The 19,744-nt window shown below is 46.1% G+C and overlaps 1 protein-coding gene across 1 annotated transcript in view; it reads right to left on the minus strand.

The window, feature by feature from the left end:
- Positions 1–9,425: 9,425 nt before the first annotated feature.
- GAN (gigaxonin) overlaps positions 9,426–19,744 on the minus strand; it is a 52,318-nt gene continuing 41,999 nt past the window's right edge. The window contains exons 10-11 of the mRNA XM_027513946.1: positions 18,212–18,321; positions 9,426–18,099 (exon numbers count right to left, since the gene is read on the minus strand). Coding sequence (XP_027369747.1) covers positions 17,918–18,099; positions 18,212–18,321 — 292 coding nt within the window. The 3' untranslated portion in view covers positions 9,426–17,917. The remainder of the gene's footprint in view (positions 18,100–18,211; positions 18,322–19,744) is intronic.

Below are 19,744 nucleotides of genomic sequence, written 5' to 3' on the forward strand. Positions count from 1 at the left end.
CTCTCATCTGTCTGAAGGAAGCCTGGGTAAAATAGACACCACCAGTGACTCAGGTGGCCCAGGGCCTGCTGCTGTAGCCTGTACAGGACGGGAAGTTGGAATGGCTCAGACCTCGAGGCATAGGACTGGCAAGCTCTGGTCAACGAAAGCCTTGGCAGTGTCCAGCTAACTGGAAGCAGATGCATCATTTATGCAAATGCAAGATCTATGCATCATCTAGGCAGACGCAAGAAAGACGTCTGGGAGATGGGTGGGTCGAAGCTCTGGCTGATCATTAGAGTCACCTGGGTCCTGTGGCTGGGCCCCTCCACCACCAATCAAAGTGGAACTTCTGGAGGGTGGGGTTGAATGAGTTTCCTAGGGCTGCTGTAACAAGTCACCACATGCCAAATGGCTTCAAACAACACACATTTATTACCTCACAGTTCTGGATGTCAGAAGTGGTCTTACTGGGCTAAAATTGAGGTGTAACAGGACTGTCCTCCTTCTGGGGGCTCCAGGGTAGGATCTGTTTCCTTCTTTGAGCTTCTAGAGGCTGGCCATAGTCCTTGGCCTGAGGCCCTGTGTCACTCCAACCTCTGCTTCTGTTGTTACCTCTTCTCTGTGGCCCTCCAGCCTTCCTGTCCTAAGAACCCTGGCTGTGACAGGGCCCTCTGGGACCATCCACAATCACCTCCCATCTCAAATCTGTAACTCAGGTCACATGTGCCACGTTCCTTTTGCCAGGTCAGGTCACAGATTCAGTGGTTCGGGGATTAGGACATCGATGTACCTGGGGGCCCAGGAAGCATCGTTTCGTTGGCCACAGGAGTTAAGGTATCTCAGAGATTCGGAAAAGGCAATGGCATCCCACTCCAGTACTCTTGCCTGGAAAATCCCATGGACGGAGGAGCCTGGTGGGCTGCAGTCCATGGGGTCGCAGAGTTGGACACGACTGAGTGACTTCATTTTCACTTTTCACTTTCATGCATTGGAGCAGAAAATGGCAACCCACTCCAGTGTTCTTGCCTGGAGAATCCCAGGGACAGGGGAGCCTGGTGGGCTGCCATCTATGGAGTTGCAAAGAGTTGGACAAGACTGAAGCAACTGAGCAGCAGCAGTGATTTCTCTACAGGGTGAGGATGCTCAAAGGGAGGCCCCAGAGCACAGCTCTTCTGGCCATGTCGCCAGGCCCGTGCTGTGTGGACCCATTAGAGTGGAGACCTTGTTAGTGCAGAGCCTCCAGTGTTGTGTCTAATGACAAAGAGAAACAGCTTAAAGGTGAAAGGACAATTGTCAGAAGCAGCCTAATAAACAGGCCTGGGTCCAATCCCAGCCTGGCCTCGGACCAGCCACATGACTTGCAGCATGTGACTCAAATGGCTTGTGACGTCTAATCTGTTAGGCGAGGGTCACGCTCTCAGGAACGCTGTGAAGGTAACCAGCAGCGGAGGTCCTGCCCCTAGACGGCAGGTGTCTGATGGCTGCTGCCCCTCAGAAGTCTCTGGGCAGCTTAGAGAACTGGAGGGAAGGCAGCTGAGGGGCACCAGCACCCCAGGCAGGTGATAACCTTTCTCCCTCCTCCCTCCCCGCCTCCCAGCAGCACTGGGGAAACAGAGCCATTGCAGCGATGGCGAATCTGGCGGGGCTGGAATTGTTAAGTCAGTTTCCCCTTTCCTGGCTGTAGCTGATAAGTATATCCTGCTGGATAAAAATACACCCACCCTTACGGTAAGATCCTCAGGCTGGGAATTCTCAGCACCCCGCCTCCAGCCTGAGGGAGCGCCTGCTGCCTTTCCCTGCAAACATTTTAGGAGTGGCCACTGTTCCTGGGCGAGGGGTCTGACAGGCCTGCCCGGCTCTAGGAGTGGGAGGAGGAGGCTGGGGCTGCCGCAGCCCAGGCCAGGCAGCGGGGCAGGCGTCCTGTTTATAAGCAGCAGCCCCTACAGAGCTGAGGTGAGAGCCTTGTATCTAGCGCAGGGTCGTGCTGTGCATTGGCAAGGGTGGGGTACACACCGCGGACCCTTCAGCTCCCACCACATGCCAGGATGAGGCCTCTGGCCCCCAGGCACAGGGGATAAGGAAGTACCCCAAGGAGGGGATGGCGGTGCCGACTGGCTTTGTATCCAGCGGTCTGGTGTTTCACAGGCAGACTCGTTCCCATTGAATCTGAGAAAATCTGTTCAGATTTTCAATTTCCTGATGGTGAGGAAGAAGTCGGTGGATCACCCCAAACACCAGGGGACACACACACGGGTGGCTGACTCTGCACACACCAGACACGCAGCCCCCCAGCCTGAATCTTGCCTGTCCCGGGGGCGTCTACAAGACACACCACTCGGGGCTGGCAAGTGGGTTCTCCTCTTTCTCAGTCTTCCCAACGACCCAGCATGTAGTGGTGATCTTTTCTCTTATTTGCTCCCCATATTCGATCCCTCATTTTTTTTTTAATCAAGGGAAACTTCACACAACACAAACCATTTAAAAGTGCACAATTCAGTGGCATTCAGTACATTCCGAATGCCGTGCAAGCATCATTTCTATCTGGTTCCAAAACCCTTTCTGCATCTGCAGGGAACCCATCATAGGCAGTCACTCCCCATCCCTCCCCACTAGGCCCTGGCAACCGTGAATCTGCTGCGTGTCTCCAGGGATCTCTTTTCTGGACGTTTCAGACAAATGTAATATGTGGGCTTTTGTGACTGGCTCCCTTCACTTGGCGTGTTTCATGGACAGGCCACAGGAGGTGGATCCACTCATCTCCGCGTGGGCCGGTGGGCGGTCTGCACCTGTGGGCGAATGTGAGAGCAGTGCTGTTGTGAGCACTGGTTTGAGCCCGTTTTCCTCTCTCTTGGCTGCGCGCACCTGGAAGTGGAGGTGCGGGGGCACATGGTAACCCTGTCGGGCTTGTGGTGGAGACACCGAGTGCCTCCCCATAGTGGCTGCACCGCTGCCCCTCCCCACCCGCAGAGCATGAGGGTCCCGGTTGCTCTACACCCTCAGCAACACTTGCCATTTTCTGTTGCTGTTGTTTCACGACAGCATCTCAGTGTGTGTGAACTGTTTTCAGGGGGGCGATGAGGAGCATACCCTGCTCACACCCAAATTTCAGAAGCTGCTCCAAAACCCAACAGGCAGTGAACACAAATGAATGAACTCAGTTCTTTAGAAAGCTACAGGTTTCTTTTAAAATGAAACAACACGTACGCGGGTGTACACGCACGCACGTGCACACACACACACACCCCCACCCCCACCCACCCACCCTCTTCACTCAGAGTTGGTCTTGGCACCCATCAGCGTCTATTCTAGCTGAACAAATAGTGGCAGTATCACCAGACCTCCTAATTTGCCTCCTATCCAGGAAGCCTTCCCTGACTGACCCCTTTGGCCACAAAACTATTTAATTTTCCACGCTTGGCCATTAAGCAAACACATGAACAGCTTTCAAGAAGGTCTGTCCCCTTTCTAGAGAGAGGCCACCAGACCACCTGGCCTTGAATCCAGTTCTGCCCTCTCACCACTGAATCTCGGGAGTCTGGCCAAGTGCCGATCTCTGGGCCTCAGTTTTCTCTGCTGTGAAATGGGTTGTTCTGAGGATGAAGAGAGTTAACATGTGAGGTGCCTGAAGCAGCCCCTGTGCGCAGCTGGTCAATACGACGTGTTACCCTATGATACCAGCAACAGTTTCAGGAGGGTGACACGGTCAACCCCTGATGTCCCATCTTCACCTGTATGAAAACTAGCAAAGTGCCCCTGCCCCCACCAAGAACAGGCAATCTGGGGTGTATTCCCCCAGAACTGGGTTCCTTCGTAGGGCAGGCTGTGAGCAGATTGACACCTCAAGTAACGTACATACAAAAGGGACCTGGTGATGATCTAGTCCAGGGTTTTATATAAGGAGGAATTACATCCTTGCCGTCCAGACAAGGAAATCCAGTGACTTAAGTCTCATTTTATAGACAAGAAACAGAGGCTCTGAGAGGGCAGAGACTGCCAAGGTTTCCCAGGAGTGGGCACAGCATGGACCCCTTGGAGCTGCTGGCAGAGGCCTGGACACTGAATGGCCGGGCTTTAGGATCTGATGGCCCCGACCACACCCTTCTGCAACCAGCCGACTTGGGCACTGGTTTCTGGCCAAGGCTTTGTTTAAATAAAGGGTTCCACAGCAACCTTCCCACCCCCCAAAGATAAAAAGGCTGACAGACCACGGGGCCATAGAACCTTCTCGTCATTGTGGGAGGTGGAAACAATTTTAAGCCAACTTCCAAACCTACCTAACGCTACACTGTGCAACTGAAGAGGAACATTCTGTTTCTTCTCCTTTCCACATGATTTCAGGAGCAATTCTGGCAGACCTTACATGTGTACCTTTGGCCTTGCTGGGAAGTCTCTCCACCTCACGCCTTCGGTGGAGATCTGCCTGTGACAGTTTCCCTGATCTCTGCAGCTTTGCAGTCTCTGGGCAGGACAGCAAATTACAGAGAATCCTATCTGTCATAGAATTCTCCAACCTATGACTAGACCCTTGATGTCAAGACCCTCTGTTCCTCGTTAAGTCTAATGTCTTTCTCTCCTCCAAGAAAAGGAAATCTGAAACTGTCTTTCGGGAGACCAAATGGAGACTTACCCTGATGGAGAATGGAAGACACCAAGGCAAAGACTGTGGAGTGTGGGCAAGGAGCGTGTAGCTTACACTGTGAGCCAGGATCCAGGATTCTGACACTCAGACCGTGCAAGATATGGTGTAAAAAGACCACATTCCGTTCAGAAGCCGGGTCAAGCCAAGCTGTACCGACCATGCTAACTTAGCAGGAACCACTGTAAAAATGAGGATCAATTGCAATGCCTTCCCCATCAAATTGTTTTATTAGGTTAATTAAACAGCTTAAAGACAATTCATTTGTTCGGTACCCTTCTAGAAAATATTTCAAGTTTTAAATGAACTTCCAATACATAAAACAAAATTACTTTACCATAGACAAATTTCAGATCAAAATACAACACTCTGTTTCTGTTTTCTTACAATTATAAAATCCAGTCAATACAAACTACATAAAAAAGATAAAACACTTTCACTGATCCTTGGTACAAGAGAACAGCACAATTGCAGTATGCTCCCAAAGCACAAATCCTGTGCTCGTGAGACGGGGCGACCCCGTAGTTACCCCACAATGAACTGAAGCAGATAAACAAAGTGCGTGCTACTTAATTTAAGAAAGTTAACACAGCCTCTCTGCATGAGGATTACTTGTAAACCATAGAGCAACTTTGTAAGAAAGGTTACTAATTCAAATTTACTTCAAGTTCACTAAAATTTCATACCAGCAACGGAATAGAAAATTACTCCACGGAACAAACGAGTACACTTGGACCACAGAATGTTTGAGACGTGACATTTCAATGAAATCACATTAGCACAATTTCTCTGCTAGCCTACTGAATTCGGGGAGGATAATTCTACAAGTTGCAACTTCCCAGTACTTGAAATACTTTGAACTTTCTCTAGAATGTCTTTTGTCTAACTTATATATGATTCATTGCAAATCTCTGGTGTTTTTTCAGCAGTAGGTCTGTCTCTAAAGATCAGGATACCTTCTCACACACAATGTAACCTCATCTGAAAACACGTCTAAGTAGACTGGTCAACTTGGAAGCTTACCAGGTAATAAAAGCGGCAGGATTTAAATGAGAAACTCTACTATATGTACCATGTCAGAAAATGTAGCTACGTTAAACAAAGATCTGCATTTAAAACAGGATGAATTTTGGTATGGTATTTTGGGAATTTGGTATTCGTGGACTTTGCTTTGTGGTGTTGAAAGCATCAGAATGACAAGTCAAGAGTGTGCTAAAAACGGGTCCTGGACAAGGGTGGCTGTCACATATGGTGGCTGGTGTTGCACAGGCAACCAGCCAACAGAGACGTGTTTTGCTTTTATTTTAATCAGAGGATGATTACTTTACAATATTGTGATGGGTGTTTGCCATACAGCAACGTGAAGTGGTCACAGGTGTGTCTGCGGGTCGTCCTGCCGGGCCAGGGCCCACTGCGAGGGTCAGCCCTGAGTCTGGGAGAGCCACCCTGAACCTGTGGCCCTGTTTCAAGGAATTCTCTTGGCAGTCTTCTCTCACAGTGGGAGCCGGGGGTCAGTGAGAGAAGACGTGAACCTACACGTTCAGGACGAGTGATGGATGGACCCCATCTACAGACAGGGACAAGCATCTCCTATCACCGGGAACAGAGTGAGAAAGCAGTCTGCCAGGGCCTGCTGGCGGTGCTTCTGCAATGGCTTCTGATGAGGGTGCGGGGGGTGCCTGGAGGAGGGAGGTGCTTTGGTTACCACTGATCACTCCCAGCTCTGTTGGTGCAACTGCAGGATGGGCTGTGATGGGAGTTCACAAGTTCTGCTGAGAACAGGATTCCTTTTTTCATGGTCGTACCAATTCACAAGGGGTATTATTAAAAACAAAACAAGTGTTTCTATGTCACTGGCGACTTGAAGGGGCACAGGAATGAGGAAGCAGACAAAAGCAGTGTTACAGATGAGTCAAAATGAAAAGAATTCCATCAGCAGAAAAAGCCTCTGATACTGCTTTTTTTTTTAAACTGAGTGCTGCTAGGACAGCCTGTGCTTTTTTCAACTGAAGGCCACTTGAGACATTTCCCACCATAAAATCATCTACCCCATGGAACGTGGCTGATCTCTGTTTTCATGTAGCACTTGACTTCTGAAGTCCCCTACAAAAAAACAATGCTAAACCCACCGACACTGAAGGTTTGTTTTTAAGCTGATGATACCCTTTTGCCCCACGTTACTACATAATTTTTTTTTACAAAGCATAGTCAAATTCAATGAGCATATGCCTAGGTTAAGAATACATTTATGTTCTACGGTTTCTTCTGAAGCAAAAATTCCTTTAAAAAAAAAACCAACAATATGAAGAGATGGGTCTCTTTCTTATTGTAAACGAGTAATTCTAATTTCCAATCCTATTCACCATTTGGAGTGCAGTGTGTTTCTAAGCAGAGCTAAATAAGAGAAAAGGAAGAGGTGGGCCCTGCACGGTGCCAGGTGGCTGGGTGCTGAGGTAGAACTTGTGGCACGGGGACCCCTTCCCCGGGCTCCAGGAGGAGCCGAGAACCTGCAGGGCAGGCGTGGAAGGCGGGGACAACCCGGGCCCCAGGGAGGCTGTTCTCGTCTAGTTGCTTAAGGAGCCGCTGAGACACACTTGGCCACGCCTGGGGCAGCATGGGGGGGGGAACGTGAGGCTCTGCTCCCTGCACCCCACCCTCCCGGCTGCCACGTGGGAGGAGCAGAATGGTGCAGACCCTGGGAGCTGCCCAGCCTGGGTGACCACTCTGGCTGCAGAAAGTGCTGGTCACAAAGGCCAGGTCAGGAGCTCCCAGAAGAATGCCTTTTCAACACATATTGTTAGACTAATGGTCTGGGGAACCAGAAGAGTCCACCCCCGCCCCCCGCCCCCACCACCCCCCTTCAGTACCACCATGTGCCCCGCCCCCACCCCCCACCCTTTTCTTGGATACTTAAATCAAGCAGCTAAAAAAATCAGGCTGGGAAAGGCTATGGGATGAGAATAGAGGGCAGGGTGGAGATGCGATTGCAAAAGTACATGACTAAGGGTATACTTGAGAACATGACCAAAATAACCTCCTTCTACCTTGATTAAAGTTCTTCGACTGCCCAGGAAGAAGTTGTGGGAAGGGCCTGCGTCCTCGGAGATCCTGCCCGCAGCCCATGTGGGCACAATGGTGCACAGGAGATAAATCAACACTGGGTCAAACCAAGGATTATTATTAGTGAGTGAAGATGACCAAGGGCATGGGCAGAAGACACAGATCTGGAGAACAACATGGACAGCACCCTCCCAACGACCTGGGCTTGGGTGCCTGGCCCAGCCTCTGCTCTGTTCCTGCGCTTTGGGGCAGGTGGCATCGGGAAGGACACAGAGGGAGTGGAGCCCCCGCTGCATGGCTTTCATGGAAGAGGGACAGACAGAGCCTGGGAGGAGGCAGGTCCTCTGGAGGCGCTTCCCAAGGGATGACAAAGTGACCCACTAGTGAGTGGACCCATTCCTGGAGTCAGAAGGTGCTGGAAGAGGTCGGCCAACCCAACTCTTCCCACTGCACGGTCCCCTCGATGGCATCCCAGGCCATAGGTCACCTAAGCCCTGCTTAAGAGAATACGATTTTGACTTATTAGCTTTCTTAACTCTGCAGAGATACTGAGAGATTGACAACGAAAAATACAGAAAGAGCAAGAATCGCTGTCTAGTTGACAATTACGGTTTTAGGGAAGTCTCTAGAGATTTGTCTGTTTATGAAGGTTCTGCTCATGCTGACTGTGCCTCGGGCCAGCGGCCACAGTCAGGAGGTGGTGAGCAGGTGGCGGGCAGGGAGGATGGGAGCAGCACACGAGAGGAACAGAGGCCTTCTCCCCCAAAGCAACGTGAAAGCTGAAGCACAAACATTCCCCCTCCTTTTTTTTTTTTTAAACTAAACTGTTCACAGAACCTCCAAGCTCTGGAGCCTGTGACAGTATCTGCACACCATCCAAGACCCCCCTGGCTAACTCCATCATACTCACGAGACACAGCTGCAGAGGGCAGCTTTGGGGTGATCCTCAGAGCCGAGCGCTCAAAACCACAGGAGGCACCCCGTTTATCATGAGGCAACTCTAGAAAGTTCTACGAGTGACAGAAACATTCTACCTCTATAGTTTCTGCTTCCTGGCCTGAGCCAGGAGGCAGTGGTCTGGGACACGCACACCTGCTTCTTCTAAAGCCCAGCAAGGCCAGAGCCTGGGGCCTCCAGAGCTTCTTGTCAGAGCTTCCAGAGCGCCCGCCAGCCTGGCTGTCATCCTCCTGGATGCTGGTTCCCAGGGCCCATCAGTGCAGCGGGTGGACAAAACAGACTTCCTCGTCCGACTACCAGCCCCTACACACAGACAAGGGCACTACTTTAAACAGCTGGCGTACGTTCAAATTATCAGTGATTCCCACCCCATCCCACAGTTTGTTTCTTTCCCTTTCAACTGGGAACTGTCTTCTGTGAATCTGGACATAAGACTATATTTAGCCATGTTATTAGACTGTAAAATAAGCACCTAACACGCAATGCTTCTGTCATCTGTATTTTTATACGTTATTAAAGAAAACATTAAGAATACACACTGCTCGATTATTCCCATCCGTGTGGACACAAGGGCCCATTCTCATCAATAGCACCTATTTCTCAGCTCCTTTAAACCTATTTCTACTTCCTTTTCTCAATCACAAAAATATCAAGAATGACTTTATAAAATGTCTTATTGAAATCAAAACAAGCTGGATAAGTCACGTACCACTAAATCCAGAAGTCCATAATCTGAACTGGAAAGGAAGTGACTTTATAAAAGGATTAAGTAGCTCACTTTTGATATTACTTTGTTTTGGTTTTTTTTTTTTTTTGATATTACTTTGTTAAATAACCCTTTTTAGTTGAAGGTAAAGAAGTTCTACACACCACCACAAAGTTTGTCTTTAGGTTCCACACAACACCCAAGTTCAGAGAAGTAGTTTAGGTCTAGTGATCTCAAACTGAAACATAGAAAATATCATTTGACTAGCATTGACTACTACCTTTTATATTTTAGGGAAAAAAAGAAAAATTCAAGTTCCAGAAACTTTTAAATATTATTAGAATACTTCATGGAGAAGGCAATGGCACCCCACTCCAGTACTCTTGCCTGGAAAATCCCATGGACGGAGGAGCCTGGTAGGCTGCAGTTCATGGGTCTCTAAGGGTCGGACACGACTGAGCGACTTCACTTTCACTTTTGACTTTCATGCATTGGAGAAGGAAATGGCAACCCACTCCAGTGTTCTTGCCTGGAGAATCCCAGGGGCTGGGGAGCCTGGTGGGCTGCCGCCTATGGGGTCGCAGAGTCGGACACGACTGAAGCGACTTAGCAGCAGCAGCAGAGTACTTCATCAGGCAAACCCTGAAACAAAGGATATTTGTAACCACTCTAAATATCCTAAACACATATCTTGGGGTGTTTCCACTGTCTAGAATTACCCTGAATTCCAGGTTTTAGAGAAGCGGGAGAGTGGTATCACGGATCCAAAAAATATGCATCTTGTAAAAGGGAACGTGTATTTGCTTGTGCATCATGTGGCGGCAGATGCGAGCATGAAGAAAGCTCTGAGGCCAGGATACTGAGCAAGGGGCGAAGACTGTGGCTGAGACGGGCGGCAACTGCAGCCGAGGTCCCAATCACCCCCAATTTGTGCTCGAGGCGCCTAGCTCTCACCTTCCTTACTCTGCTGGCTCTCCACAGGAACCCGGGCAGGTGAACACCCATCCTTTGCTTCTGGGGTGGTGGGCTTCGAGGGGCACGCGGCAGTGGGAGCCATCTTTACACCCAGCATGCACTGGGCCCCCAACGCCCACGCATGCTCACAACCACTGGGTTCGCCTGGCCAGTACAGAGAATGTTTACAATTTCCTCAAAATCATTACGACCAAGGAAGCCTGGGGCTTTCCGGGGGTGAACCCCGGCTCTCTTGGAAACCAAAAAGTGGGCACGGCCCACGGCTAGATCCACCTGAGAACTTTGCCAGAATCCTGATGAGGGGAGCAAGCCCTTTAGTATGAAAAGCACAAGCCTAACCATTAAATCTTATTAATGCACAGGGACAGTGAAGGTTTTAGATTTTACCTGGTATGTAAGTTATTCCTAGTATGCCAGGTTTTTAGGAATGGGCATAACTCTTTTTGGCCATCAGGGGTCCTAAGTAATTCCTAATAAGAAATCACCCCCGGAAGGGAAGGTGTGTTTACAAAAACTGAAGGACCTGGGAGCTGCTGGGGAGGACAGCGCCCAGGTGTACCCTGTCCAGGAGGAAGTTGGGGACATTCCACTGACACACCAGACAAATCCGATCACTTGTGATTTTAAGTATAATGCAGTTCTGTGCTGTTTGCTCAACTCAACTCCACACTTTGAGAGTTTCACTGTAAAACCCCAGGTTATCAGAACAGAGGAACTTCATGAGCCCTATACTTTCAGCAAAGGTAAGATTCTTGGGAAACAAACTCATGAAAATACACCTATTAGATCCTTAAACTGCTCCCACTAGCACCTTATCGAATATGAAGAACAGTTAACCCCAAGCATCTGAATCCCAAACATTGGGTCAAATTACAGACATGTTTTCCTATCTGCTGTGAATGACCATGGCAATGAAGCCTACTATTTTACATAGCAGTGGTGTTTAAACATACTACTTTTCTACGCTACGAAAATACAGCCTTGTAAAGATTCTTTAAAGTTCAAGTCGAGTTTCAAGTAATCACTATGCAGCAGCTCTAGGAGAATTATTGTTCCTCCTGATTAAAAGTAAAATGGAAACTACGCCTTAGAGAATTGTATTCCTCAAGGCCGCTTACTGCTTGCTTCCAGGCTTTTGTTAAAGGACAGAATGTGTTGAATTCTTCTCAATTGGCAGGGGATCAAGCACAGCACTACATAATGAGGCAGCTGAGAACAGTTTTTCCTATAAACACGAAGAACAAGGGAATAAGTGCATGTGTGATTCTCATCCAATTAAACAGGAAACGTGATGAAGCAAACTATTTGTACAGTCATCTTTGAACCAAGTTCCTCTGTGTAACCTGAAAAAGTGTACTTCAAGGTTCTAAGGTACACCTTGTAACTGATGAGTGAGAGGAATACAAATAAAGTCCTTAAAAACTACTGAAATGCTAAAAATGAAGTTATAATAAATATAATTCACCAACCAGAAAGATGAACCTATAGCCACTTGGGGTCTGAATTATTTGAAGTGGCCATTTACTTGGGTCACAGAAGTAGCTAAGTCTTCCCCACTTTATCTTATGCAGTGTGTACCCAGACTCTGAGGGCTTTCATCCCTTGCATCCTCTCTAATTCAAATCACAGTGATTTAAGAATTTGCAACAATTCTGTTGGGCCTTGGGGACACCAATATCAAAATCAGCCCAAATTTCAGTTGAGTAGCAATTTTAGATTATTTTTTATCTCAACAGGAAAAAGAAAAGGCAATGGATATGTCTCACTAGCTAATTAAGCAATGTTATTAGATATTAAATGTTATTAGAAATTAAAAGATACTTTTTCCTTGGAAGGAAAGCTATGGCAAACCTAGACAGTGTATTAAAAAGTGAAGACATAACTTTGCTGACAAAGGTCCATACAGTCAAGGCTATGGTTTTTCCAGCAGTCATGTATGGATGTGAGAGTTGGACTATAAAGAAAACTGAGCACTGAAGAATTGATGCTTTTGAACTGTGGTGTTGGAGAAGACTCTTGAGAGTCCCTTGGACTGGAAGGATGATCAAACCAGTCAATCCTAAAGGAAATCAACCCTGAATATTCATTGGAAGGACTGATGCTGAAGTTCCAATACTCTGGCCACCTGATGCAAAGAGCCGACTCATTGGAAAAGACCCTGATGCTGGGTAAGAAGACTGAGGGCAGGAGGAGAAGGGGGCAAGAGAATGAGATAGATGGTTAAACAGCATCACCAACTCAATGGACATGAATTTGAGCAAACTCTGAGAGACATTAAAAGACAGGAAAGCCTGACGTGTTGCAGTCCATGGGGTTGCAAAGAGTTGGACAAGACTTAGTGACTCAACAACAAATTAGATATTTAATTTCATAAGAAAGGGAAGGAGTTTAAAAGTCCTTCCACTTAGAGAACTTCAAATGTAGAACTGAGCAAGAACTAATTTTCCTAAAGGGTATGAATCAGACCAGAGGAGATATGGTTACATGTGAGGTTCTCACATGTCACATATTACAATGTGACAAAGTTGAGACATGTTTAAAATTAAAACAATAGAATTACCTCTGAAAAAAGACAAAAAATTTAGAAGTTTTACTAGGTGGTGTGCCCTGCCCCCCACCAAAAAAAAGAATAGATGAAGCCACCAGCTCAATCTCACTGGCAACAGCAGGGCAGCTCACCTGAGCTCACATTCTCCTCAGACGTCAGCAAGTGTGCCACACTCCTCACCCGTGTAGCGTAAACTTCTATCATTTCTGAACCAGCCCCAAAGAATACTTCACGGATTGCTAGAAAACTAGAAAAATGCTTTCCTCAACATTCTAAGACACAGTATCTTTTCCCTTAAATGTGGTAAGAAAGCGAAGGGTAAGTGAAGCTTCAGCTTTTCAAAGTAAAAACAGCTTCTCTCTCAAACGCAAATCCTTATTACCTCGGCTCCTACGACTTCAGTAAATTCTTAAATTTCCCACAGCTAACTGACAAAGAAAACCAAAGATCTTTTAGTTTATATTTGTGTAACTTGTAAAGGATATATTTGGGAGTTTAAGTTACACTCTAAGTGATTCTTATATGATTAAAATACTTGCCTGCCTATAATATTAAGTGATATTCTAATGGGCTGAACAGTGAAATGATAGTCCAAAGACTGGATCCCAAATTTGGTTTCCATTCACATCTGAAGTGGGGAATGAAGGTGTATCTACGGGATGCTTTCTGTCCACCAGAGAGCAGTGCACCTATCACAGGCAAGTCAGGGTCAAAGAGTATGTTCTGGGAAGATTCTGAGCCCCAAATAAAAAACAGTGAAAAAAAAATTAAATGTGATAGACATTATTAAATTCTGAGGATAGGGTCTCAAAAATCCCATGGCACAAACAGACCACAGAGCTGTGCATAATACAGGTCAGGCACTTTGCTTTTTTTATTCTCTAGGTTTCCGGCTCTATGTTAGGAGGCCGGCCCATCTGTATACAAAGCTTCTCATTTAAAAATCTCACTTAAAAGCAAGTCACTTTCAATCCTGTGAAGAATGTCACTTGGATCGCAAGGACACTATATTCATTGGTCATAATAAATGACTACCTACTGTGTGCCAAGCACTGGGATTAGCAGAACACTAAGGCAGGGTCCCTCCCACGAGGAGTTTACAGTCTAGAGGGAGGTCCGTATTTCACCTGCCTCCCTGTGATGCTCCTCAGAAGCCCAAGCAGAATTCTGAATAGGAGCTCAATCAACACTGGTGATTAAACCCAGGGCGGGCTTTTCTGTGCCAAGCGGGATCACTTCTCTCAGAGCACAAAGGGCAGCCCCTGAATCCAAGCAGCCTCACCCTTCCCTTCCCTTCCACTGGGTGCTCTGTAAGGGGGTTCCAGCACCTTCAAAGTTGATGCAGTGGAAGTGCCACCTCATTCTTTCTCTGGACAGTTCCATGTCTTCATCTGACCACAGGCAGCCTCCTCTTGAATCAGGAGAGCCAACATTCTAGAAGGTAATACTGTAGTGTTTTTAGAGCTCCTTGGAAAATTTTTGGGGATCCCTGGTCTGGCACACTGTAGGAAGAACGCACCAGGCAGAAAGCCAATGGACCAAGGCAGCTAACACATTTCTCTAGAACCCTAACCTGCTACCCTGAGTAACTGCAGTGCTGCAGCAAAGGAGCCCTGTCTTTACCCCGTCAATACAAAGGATGTATCTCCGGTGCATCGCCCAGGGAACTCCCCGCTCATAAAGGACAAAATGGCACTTTCAAAGTGTCACTGAAGAAAGTGCCATCACTAAAGTGGTAGTGCAAGGTGAGACAATACTTCAAGACAAACAGTATACTGTCCAACATCCCCCAAATATTCCTTTTTGGTTGCTGCACAGTTTGAAAAAAGCCTACTCTTAACTATCAACTCCTGACGGCGATCAAAGAACAGATTAGTGAAAGGAACGATGAATTTAGAAATTTCTTAGGCCAAATTTTTACAGTATACCAACTATGAGTTGGTAAGCACTGTTTTTACTATGCTAAAAAAAAGAAATGCAAATGGCAAGTAAAACTTACTACAAACTACAAATACATCAATATATTCACTCAACATGAGTTTAACACAGTAGTATAAGCTGAAGGGCCAGAGGCTCAAGAATTTCTCTGAAGCACCAGGAGACAATAATATATGTAGTTTGGAATGAGAATTCCAAAAGTAAACATATATAAACAGACATACCACATCACATCACACACACACACTCTCTCTCCCCCTCACACACACACATACACACTTTTATCTCTCACAGGATAAGCACTATCAAAAAAAATTTTTAAACTTCATTTTAAATTAAACACTTAAATCTTTGAAAAAAAAAACCAACAACTATGTTTGGATGTATTAAACAAAGAAACAAACAAACCTACTTTAGACTGTAGCCTAGAAGAAATCCTTTCAATATTCACTTACTCTAACCTGAGACAACTTGGATAATGAAAATAAATTGCACTTCCCCCCAAGATATTGTATTTAAAATTTTAAGATCTATCTTTAGCCGCTAATTTCAACATACACCTGGTAAAAGTGCCTTCTGTTAAAAGAAATATCAAAAATTTACCAAGAAAGGATGTTTCAAGGCATAAGTGGATGGTTAAAACACAAACCTGCATGAAATGAGTTCAAATTTACTTCACAATACTGATGTAACCGTGATTTACAAGAAAGTCATGATTCATTTTGAAACATAATAAAATTAAATACATCTCGAAACTTCAATGTGATATTTTTATATTTATATATAATAAAATAAGTTTGGCACTTAGCAGCTTTTGTTGGTTATTGCATCCCATATTATGTGGCAAATTTACTTTTAGAAAACATTACCTAACTTTTGCAGCTACAGTGTCAATGAACTAAATAATAATAAAACTTTTATAAAATGAATTGACCAAGTCATGCAGGCACTGATGTATTGCAACAGGGACTCATTCACTCCTGAACAATGAACTGTCTCCTTGGAGAGGCCTGGCGTAGCCTGGAAAGAACTTTAAACTTCAGAAATTAAAGAAAAGAGAATTGCTGACTGTCACAGCTTTAACAGGACATCGGTTACCACTTTAATGTACCTCAGTGGTGGCTTCTGAAGGCTAAGGTTCTGTTCTGTACGGGGCATTTTACCAAAGAAAACCCACTCTTTCGGCAGTTTATTTCCCATAAAATTAACATCTAGTTGTACAAAGAAAGTTTTCTTTCTTTGTAGTGGCCATGTAGTTTGCCTTGATTAAAAGACATCCAAGACATCCTGGGGAAAGCGTGCAGACAACAGCTGACTGGTACACGGCACGAAGCACAGAGGCTGGCTTTGACTTAGGGGTCAGATCTGCTACGTGAGTGGCCTCGTGCCTCTGATAGAGGAGATGGAAACCCCGTGCCTCTGTGACCCGCGTCTTCTGCCAGGATGGAGAGCGAACGTGCACACAGCGTTCTTCAGAATCCCCACAGCAAGGCTGCTCAGCGACCTTTTCTAGCACTGGATTGACTTCTAACAAGTAGAAGAAAAAAAACTGCCCACAGGTGCCCCTTCTACTGCCCCTGGGTGGAGGAACGCAAGTGATGTTTCATACGCATGTGAAAAGCATACGAACATTCTAGGCAGAAGTTTCCAGAAGAAATTCCTATTCTCAAATTTATAACCAAAGGATATGTTCGTTAATCTCTAAGACTAAATGCTGCTTCTTAGAGCCACATACTAAGAGGGAGGGGAAAAAAAAGCTGTAGAAAACAATTAGAAATAAAGACCTCTATACTGATTAGAAACCTGATATTGCATAAATTTCAAATGATAAAGTCACTTTGAAGTCCCTGGTTTCACATGAAAGTGGCATAATTCAAATGGAAAACAAAGTATCTTACAAGGTTAAGTGCCACGAATGACTAGACTTTTTCCCCCCACGGGAAGTGGGGTCAATGTGGGTTGACATGGAGAGAGAGGGAAGGAGGAAAGGATTAATTTGCTCTACTATGAACAGAATGAAATTAAGCTGAGGTAGTTTATTCTACCAGCCAAACTTTACTTGTTATGTAATTTGTCAGAAACTCGTACTAGTGAACGGCATTGAGAAAATTCTGCTACAAAGGCTTGATTCTTACCATGGATTCGCATTCTAAGACATTTTCAAACCCTAGACAGTAGTAAACAAGACTGTGTGCTTTCAGGCAGGTTTTTTTTTTTTTTTTTGTAAGTTTTTGATCCCTATATGTTTTCTCTGGACCTTTTTTTTTTTTTTCTTTTTTGGTCATAGCAGACCTTTATTATTTGTCCGACTCGGGTCCTTCTTTTATAAAATCTCCTACTTACTAATGTCCTCAGATTTATAAAATGGTTCTGCTTAGTTGAAAAGGAAGAATGGCACTGCAGGAGATCCTTCTCAACCCCAGACATGACAGCTTGCCGCATCTTCATCTGAAATCACACAGAAGTTAGAACTTCCTTTAAAGTCACAGGAGGGCTGCCACCTGACTCCTTAATTTACTGACCCTTTAGATTACTAAGATAGAATGTCATACAAGAGAAATTTTATCTTAGTTTTTTGATTCATCATAATTTAGTTCAAAAAAGATTCTTAGGATGGAGAACTAGTAGTTAAATGGAGACTAACTGGCATTGAGTCCAAACTAACATTTTTAGGCACAAACCCTTAATGGTTGGGCAGAGTTAGGCATAATATCTCCTTCCAAGTGCAGTGGAAAAGCAATTCCGGTATGTTTGGATATGTTGATTTGCATATACGGATTTTTTTTTTCCCCCAACCAAAGCCAGGTACTTGAACACACCGGTCAGTCAGACAGGAGATCCCCTAGGGGAAAATGCACCTTAGGGCTTTAACTTCCATATTTTACACGATAGGATTCCCACTTCCCTTTTCTTCGGACACTGACTAGCCCCGGTTGGTCTAGGGACACACCTACGGGAGAAACGGATTCCCCCCGCTCGGTAGTTTTTTTTCCAGCAGTTTACGTTTTCTCCGGAACAAGAGCTGAAGCCCAGGCTTCAAAGCGTTAGAAAACCACCCGCGTTACCGCACGGAGGCCGGCGCGAGGTCAGCAGCTGCGCGTCCCGCGGCCGCGCGTCACGGCGAGTGCACGCGGATGCGGAAGAGGCCCTGCTGCAGCTGCAGGCGGAACAGCTTGCAGTTGGCGATGCGCAGGGCCGCGCAGCCCGTGCGGCGCAGGTCGGAGGGCAGCAGGGGCTTGGTGTGCTGCCAGGTTCCCGTGCTCCTTTTGAACTCGCGCACGTAGTCGTAGTTGGTGCCTGCGCCCCAGGAGAACAAGCAGAGGTGACATACCGTGCCTGGGGGCCCCGGGCCCCTGACCACCCCCACCCCGGGAAACGGCTCCCGCGAGATCACCCTTAACATGCTGACCTGTATCGAGATCTCCGATGACGTAGATACTGGCGCCTATGGGGACGGCTCCGTACACGAAAGAGGAACTGGCCGGGATGCACAGATTCTGGTCATTAAGATAGATCCACCTGAAAACAGAGGGACAGGATGAAGGAGGCTAAGAAGATGGCCCGTGACATCCGGGCCGGCTGAGATGACAAAACTCGGGGCCGCCAACAGGAGGAGGCACGACCCCCACACCCCCTCTTGGGGAAACGCTCATCTCCCTCCTGTCACTGAAGATTGAAGCCTGTCTGTTCCGGAAGGTGGCGTGGACTGAATCAGAGACTGCACTGTTCAGTGTGCTCCCGTCCCTCAGCACAGTGTTCCTGAGATCACCCATGCTGTGGCTTCATTATCTCTTTTCTTGTTATTTTAAGTAGGACTACCCTACACTGGTGTAGCACTGGGGCAGCCTCTAGTGTCAGCCTTCCCTTGTGGTTCAGCTGGTAAAGCGTCTACCGGCAATGTGGGAGACCTGGGTTTGATCCCTGAGTTGGGAAGATCGCCTGGAGAAGGAAATGGCAACCCACTCCAGTATTCTTGCCTGGAAAATTCCATGGACAGAGGAGCAGGACAGGCTGCAGTCCATGGAATCTCAAGTCCGACAGGACTGTGGGATTAACTAACTATCCAGTGTCTGGCTATTTTGAACATTAGAGGGCAAAGCTCTTTTGTGTGCTTATGCTATGGAGTTGCTTGTTTATACGGTTAAAGGTGTATTTCCTTTGATAAGAAAAGGCGCACTGTTTTCCAGGGTGTTGTGTCCTTTTGCATGTCAATGAGCAACGTGTGAAAATTCCAGCTGCTGGGCATTTCTGCCAGCTCTTGGTACTGTTGGTCTTTTTTTTTACTTTAATGATGCTGAGCATCTCTGTGTGTGCTTACTGGACACTTTGTGTATCTACTTTGGTGAAATGTCTGCTCAAAGATCTGTTCATTTTTCAAACTGGGTTTTCTGTCTTACTGAATTTTAAGATTCTTTTTTATTTTACAGTTACAAGTCCTTTTTTGGATATGTGTATCACAGATTCTTTTCCCCAGCATGTAGACTGTCTTTTCATTACCTTAATGGGGGCTTTTGAGAACAGCGGTTTTTTAATTTTGGTGAATTCCAGTTTATCATTTTTTTTTCTTTTTATAGTTCACACTTTCTATGTCCTTCTAGAAAATATTTGCCTATTCCAAAGTTGAAAAGTTTTTTAAATTAAAATTTCTGGAAATTTTATTGTTCTAGTGTTAACATTTAGGTCTTATGATAATACATTTCAAGTTATCTTTGGTATATAGTGTAAGGTATAAGAGTCAAGTCCTTTTTATCCCTATATCTAGGCATATAGCTAGCTAGTTTTTCCAGCATCATTTGCTAAAAATACATTTCTTTCCCCGCTGAATTGCCTTGGCTCTTCTGTTGAAAATCAATTCAATAACCATGAAAAGGAGCCAGGGCTCCATGAAGAAGTGTCTGATTCCACAGCTGAGACAGAAAACACAAGATGAGCCTGGACCATC

This window comes from Bos indicus x Bos taurus, chromosome 18 (genome assembly GCF_003369695.1).
Source record: "Bos indicus x Bos taurus breed Angus x Brahman F1 hybrid chromosome 18, Bos_hybrid_MaternalHap_v2.0, whole genome shotgun sequence".
Taxonomy (NCBI): domain Eukaryota; kingdom Metazoa; phylum Chordata; class Mammalia; order Artiodactyla; family Bovidae; genus Bos; species Bos indicus x Bos taurus.